We start from the raw sequence: 7,010 nt of genomic DNA on the forward strand, positions 1-7,010 counted from the left end.
CTGTGTGACTGCATGGAATGCCGGGAATTGTGTATCATTTTTTATATGACAAGCCCGTAGCAGAGCACGTACTAAGCTGACACAATGATGCAATCATCACGTGCAGCGTTTGTTTTCCAATTCCCATTTTTCCCCCGTCGGGTTGGGTTCCACAAATACTATATGCTATATGCTCTATGCCTTATGCAATGCAGCAGCTCATTGGGAGTCGGATCGAGGGGCTTTGGCCACGCCATTTATGACGAGGATTTCGGCCAGTTCGACAAGGTCCGCCGACTGGGTTGTTCTGCGGTTTTGTTCGATTACCGGACAAGAATGGCTGGCTCCATGGGAGAAACCCTTTCATATTTTAATTGTCGAGAGTCTTCTGTGCGGCAGCTGGCATTGTGAGGCTTAGCAAAGCGGTACGTGACGGGGCCACACGCGCGACTCTTACAGCCACGGTATTTCTGCACCACAGTGCAAAGTACACGGAACAAAATACGTGTTTAAGTTTAATCAAGTTCAAGGTTTCATATTTAAGTTTTATCAAATTTATCATTATAACATTAACTAATCCTCTTGTCATTGATCCTAAAAAATACATGACTCTTACGATTTGTATGTTCACATTTGTCTTTTCTTACTAAGCATCGATTTCTCATTGTTATTGTAACTTACAGAGTAAAGTAACTTGAGGGAGAATTTTTTGGAAGCACAAATTCGCGTTTTTCAATTTATTTTGAAACAGTAGAAAGTTTTCTTAAACTTAGTGATAAATACAAACAATCATAAATGATATTTTATAATATGTAATCTTAAACGAGTTACCTTGTCAAGAATCGAAAATAAAATCATAAAGAATTTACAAAAGTCTACTAGACTTCATTATTAATTATCTATTAATCTATCAAGCAATTTTATGCCAACATTGCCAAAAAATTCAAAATATTTACTTCCGTGTGAGAAGAGGCAAAGGTACAAGAAGTATTTTTCTGTGTATCGAGTGGCATTGGCCCGAAACCGAAGTTCGTGTTCCGCTGTTGGCCAGTGTATTTGCGACCAGATGCATCTGATCTGGCTCTGGGCGAGTGCATTGACTTGGCAATTAAAATTCTACAGATATGCGATACATTAATTACTCGCTTCAATTGAAATGCAAATGCCAAAACTCGCCCATCTCTTGGCTGCTGCTGGCTGCTGTTGGCTCTTAGCTCTTGGCCCGGCTAGCGTGTTTCGGCCAAGTTAAGAATCAGCGGGGGTAGGAAGAGCCGAAGTCCCAAAGCGAGGGACTAGTTTCCTGGAAAGCCGCGCCGAGATGATTTACAACCAGAAGCGCATTTATTCAGACCGTTTTTCGCTTTGGCCAGCACACAGCACACACTCGCACAAAAGTTGACACTTTATTGATGCTCATAAATTGCGACGTCTGGCAGCAATTAAACCAACACGTCCCCAAGGACATGATGGGCAGGACGTCAGTGATTTGTTTACAGAGATTAGCGGGGAAAGAAAAAAAAACCAGGAGCAGGGAAAATTTGTGTCAGGTGCGCCAGGTAAGCCGGCTTCGCAGAAGGCAGGCCAAAACGTCAAAAAGTGCACTGAATTTATGTCGCAGCGATTTACGACGATTCCCGGTCCCTTAGCGCAATGCTCTGGTTCTTCCCGGCAAATCCAATCCAATCCAATCCCATCCAAACGTATCCCTTTTGGGCCCGGCCGTAAGTTAGCCGGAATCTAGAGTCGTATATTCGGGATGGGTCGCCAGGCGTCAACGCCTCTATTTGGGTTACGCCCAGCAGCGACGGGCCGCTTGTCAAACGCCCACAAATCCAACTCGCAATTCCAGGCTGCCGTTTGCCCTTTTTTTTTTTTTTTTGTCGATGTTTATCCTGGCCATGTGTTGCTCTGTTCGCCATAAATATTGAAATTTATGTAGTACGCGAAAGGAAGGATGGCGTAACAGGCCAATCACCAAACTCTCGTGTCCTGCTCCCATGGTTTATTAGTATTTATTTGTGGGCCTGTTTCGTTTCGGCATTGTCAAAGGACTCGATGTTTTATGACCGTGGGGATGCATAAAAAAACCAAAACTTAATCCCTGGATTTATTAACAGCATAGAGTTCCAGGAACTCCAACATCTCTAACCGGGTTAAACAATCTCAATAAGAATTCAAATGACAACTCAACAAGTATTCCGGTGTGCCTAATGCATTTAGGAAAACCACGCCATTTGTCAAATATGTCATTTGGACGGAAAACAATTTAACAACATTTAACCAAAAAGCCAGCTCGGCCAATCAACATAAATTTAAAGCGCAGTCGGCCGGCTAAAGTGCCCAAATGGCCATTTGTGTGCGGCCGAAAAAAAGTGAAAGTCTAATGTGGTTCAAATGCTGCGAATGAATGCGGACCTGGATTGGCACTGCCTTCTGGTACACACACAGCCCATGTCCAAGTCCACATCCACATGTCCTCCCCCGCCTCGCGGATCTTGTAATTTTGTGCCGAAAAACTTTTATTACGATAGGATTTGTTGGCCAAAACAGGCCGGCCAGTTAGCCGCCACCGCCGCCAGAGATCGAAATGCAAATGGCCGAGACAAGCGGCCGGGCATTTTGTTAGACAGAGCGCCCAAGTGGGGTCGACGGGCTGCCAAATCAGGTTGAGGTGGCCGCTTTGCATACGCCGAGCCGTGCTTTTGGGCCAAATCGCTCCAGTTATGTCAAGAGGGAAATAAAAGCAGCCGAGGCAAAGCCATAGCCAAAGCCCAGGCAAGACATGAGGTAACTCAACGGAAAATTGCTTGACGAGAAAACAGGGAAAAGCGCTGCGTATTTTCCGCAACGCCTTGTAGAGCAAAGTGTTGTACATGTCCGCCGGCCGCAGACACCGTGCTCGTAATCTGTCTCGCTGGACCGAGTCTTTCCTCATATAAAAATATTTACGTCTGCACACGAGGTTCACTGGAAAAGTTGGGGAAACTTACGAAAATTTATAAAGAATCAAATAATAATTGGAGTAGAAGAAGACCTACAAGCTTGTTCAAAAGGTTTAACTTTATCCATTTACAAAAGTTTGGATACTTTTTTGTTCTGTAATAAATATTAAGGTATATTAAAACAGTTTTGGTAACAACATTTCATATTGAAAATATGTCAATGTCTTAAAATTTTATGCATTCAAAATGATATAATGGCAATGAAATTTTTAATTGATTTCTTTTAATTCAAACTAAAATAAGGTGTTCACTGTGCTCCTTTTAATCAAAATACAAATTGATACAAAAATGCTTATACCATTTTGGGGAGTTATTCTATGTAAGTTTATCAAAAACATAAAAATGAAATGCATTTTAATTTTATAGTTCACGTAATCTAGCTTTTACTTATTTAAGTGTGAATTGAAAATACCTACTGAAAGAACGCACACCACTAATTCGTATTTTAATAAAAATATTCATAAAAACCGAATTTATGTTAGGTACTTAAAATCCATTTTTTGAAACTACAGAAACTCTCATTGACGCCTACCCAATTTCCCAATCTCTCCCACTAACTCAAATTGCAGTTCATAAATCTTGGGCTCAACTCCGGCCAACATAAAACTGGCTGAGAATTTGATTTGACATATCAATAATTTATAACATAATTATAGTTTGCATTGCCGAGCTGCGAACACACACACACCGAAGCACCGGAACTGCTGCCGGCTGGTAATTACCACCAAACAACTGGCCATAAAGTGTCGGAGTTGGCCGGAATATCGGCGTTGGCTTGACTCAATGAGTTGTCTAAGCTCGCTGCCCGCTCCACTATACAATGCGTCGATTAAAATCGGTGTTAAAATTTATGCAACCGAGTTTTTATTCGATTTCTATCGACAACAGCGGTAACAAGTTTGGCCAGATTATTTCTGATGTTTTTGCATTTTCTGGCCATTTTCGGCGGCTGTTCACGTGTGTAATTGTGGCTAAACAAGCAATTTATTGGCCCCGATTGGAAATTGGCAATCCTCTATCAATGCTCTGTAGAACGAAGATACATAGATGATGGGATTTCATGTTTTCATTGGCAATGGGGCTTTCCCATTTTCCATTGGGCACCACGGACATCCAAATAAGGCAGCCGAAAATGTATCGCCGTCTGACCGACCAAACGACCAAACCAACTACCATTTTCATGGGGCCTTTATTAATAGAAATAAATCAAGTTTGGTGCACAGACATCAATTAGCCACAGCCACGGCGAAATCCCGAGTTGGCTACCAACCCACTGGCGTCAGATACAAATGTATCTGTATCTGCACATGCTGCCGGTTGGTGTTTTTTGGCCCGATCGTGTAACAGCCGCCACATATGTTAATAATTTGCAAAATGCATTTGTCTGGCGATAACACGCAGGTGATACGGCACCTGAGATCTGTCAGAGCCACTCCCCGCCAATCGAGACCCTTGATTTCGCTGGCGCCTGGAGTTTTGCTAGCAATTAGCGCCTTTCGATTGGGATTCGAGTTCGGATTCGGTCTTATCGCGGCTTATGAAGCTATCAGAGAGCAGAAGGCTGCGCCGATACGACCCTGTCATAAGTCAGAAATGAAATCGGAGCCCCAACGGGACCCCAATCAATGGGTAGAAGCTGCCTCCATTAGATAAAAATCCACTGGCCCATAGATAAAGCCTTAAACGCAGTGATGCATTCCACCGATAAGGCGACAGACAGCGGCCAATTCATAATTCCCCAAGTCCGTTTTTGGGGACTACACAGACAAAAACTCGAACCGATAATTAGTTTATTTGTATTTTTATTAGTAAAGTGCTACATTATAGTCAAGAACTAACAGTTAGTTCTATGTTATGGGTTAATTTTTTATATATTTGTTTTTTTTTAACAAATAATAGTTACTTACATTTATTATAACTTATTGAAAAAACTTGACTTGTGTTAGAATAAAATAATAATTTGATATTTAAGTATTCTAATCTAAATCGAACTAAATGGAGCTAATGGGACTTTAAAGATCTTAAAATTTTTGTATTTAATAGAAATCTACTTCATTAATAAAATAAAATATTAAATATAAAATATATTGCAAGATTTTAATTAAGTTCACTTTGTAACAAAGTCAATATAATAAATCATCAGTAATGTTAAATGGAGTTGCTTGGTATTTATGCTTTAATATACTTTTATATAAATTAATATTAGCATGGAATCATCCCTGGTTTTTCTCTCTGTGTCTGCAACAATGTCGCGCAGGCGTAACTCGAAACCAGAAGGGACATACTCGTAAATCGCCAGCCGGGAAAGGGAACAAAACCAAAAGCGTACTCAGAACGAGCGCAGCCGAAACGAATATTTCTGGTTTTTATTTCATCGCCCAGCCGGAGAGGTAGGGCATATTTTTTAATTTATATTTCGTTAATTTTTATATGAAGAGTTGACATCCAGACGCACCGTTCTGGGCCCGATATCTCCTCGTTCGTCGCCATCAGCAGCCACATGCCGTCTTCGTCTTGGCCGTTATCGCCCGTTTAGGCAACGCCGCTGGGAGCTCAGACTCCGACTTCAACTCCAACTCCAATTCCAATTCCGAATTGGGCCCCGACTCAGACTCCAACTCCCATTATGATAAATCATTTTTGTTTTTATTTCTTGACATGTTTTCCTGCTCTCAAGTCATCCAACCTTATCGCTGTCTTTTGTGTGTTCTACCGGAAAACGTGGTATGTGATCTTAAGTCCTAACAAAATGTATAAGGCATTTTAAAATGGTTCCTAACTAATTTTAAAAATGTACTTTGCTGTGTTTAAGTTGCAATCTAATTTCAATAAAAGATATTTATTTGTGACACAGCTGTTAGTTTCTTAGAACTTTTCAAATCAGTCCAATAGGAATAAGCTACCACATCAATGTAGACCAGAATTACTATCAATAAATATATGATTAGATAAAATACATTTCGAATTTAAATTTACTCACATAATGGTAAAAGATATATTATAATACTTTCGGTTTCAATGCCATAAATAATGGCTGTCAGCAAGTAGAACGATTCAACTGAGATGGGTATAATCTGTCCTAGTAAAAATATGAAAAGAGAAATGTGGTGCCTCTGCAAAGATAATATATTTATAAATATTTAAAATGTTTAGATAGTCAACGTATATTTACCAAAATGGCTCCAAAGACCAAAAACAGAGATATTAAATCCATCAAGAGAAATGTAGTGCCCAGCACCCAAAATCCAGTAGTCTCTTTTTCGTGTTCGCCAGTAATTAAGTCTATTGTGGATCTCTGAGAGTACTTCATCTCGTAATACATCAGGTATATCAAAAGTGCATTATATATGATTAGCCATAGACCCCCTAGAATACATCCACAGCGGAGTCCAAAAAAATAACAACAGCCATCTAACTCAACCATTTTAACGTCTTCTAAAATTTTGATATCTCAGGCAAAGCCATTTAGTTAAACAATTTTGCGAAAAGCAAATAAAGTCTCTTGGATTCCATTTAATTTACAATTTACAACCGATTTCACGTGCTGATAATTATTGTTTTCGAGGAACAAATCTAGGTTACAAGTGTCAAATACGTTGACCCTGCAGAGTAAGTAACGAAAACGAGCATTTAGGAATTCGGTTTTAACTGGCTTATGATTCATGCGGTGAATCGACCCACCGACCACTGGATTCGAGACAATTTAAAGACCAAAACCTGAAACAAAAACCAACTGATAGCATCGCGGCAAAACGAAATGCCATAAAAAAGACCAGGGCAACTCCTCGGTGCGAGTGAGTTTTGCAGAAATTAAGAAATTCATAAGTTCCCTTGTGTGTTTCGCTGAAAGATTTTATGTGATTGGACTTGGTTTTTGCCTGGATGTGAATGCGTTTTCGTACGTGTGGCAAAGAGCTGCAGGCGGGGCTCAGATCCCGATGCAGATTGGGATTGGGATTGAGATTGTGATGGCGGAAGAACTTGTTGAGCACTGTGAGTTGTGGCCATAAAATATATATATATGTGTAT

The 7,010-nt window shown here is 40.3% G+C and overlaps 1 protein-coding gene across 1 annotated transcript; it reads right to left on the bottom strand.

Annotated features, from left to right (window-relative positions):
* Positions 1 to 5,605: 5,605 nt before the first annotated feature.
* LOC108049452 lies at positions 5,606 to 6,538 on the bottom strand. Its single transcript, XM_017130626.1, has 3 exons — positions 6,154 to 6,538; positions 5,962 to 6,094; positions 5,606 to 5,907 (listed from the first exon to the last, which is right to left on the bottom strand). Exons 1-3 carry the CDS (start codon positions 6,403 to 6,405, stop codon positions 5,807 to 5,809), a joined length of 486 nt encoding a protein of 161 aa, XP_016986115.1. The 5' UTR covers positions 6,406 to 6,538; the 3' UTR covers positions 5,606 to 5,806.
* Positions 6,539 to 7,010: the final 472 nt, after the last annotated feature.

Source organism: Drosophila rhopaloa, unplaced genomic scaffold (assembly GCF_018152115.1).
Source record: "Drosophila rhopaloa isolate 14029-0021.01 unplaced genomic scaffold, ASM1815211v1 contig_115, whole genome shotgun sequence".
NCBI lineage: Eukaryota > Metazoa > Arthropoda > Insecta > Diptera > Drosophilidae > Drosophila > Drosophila rhopaloa.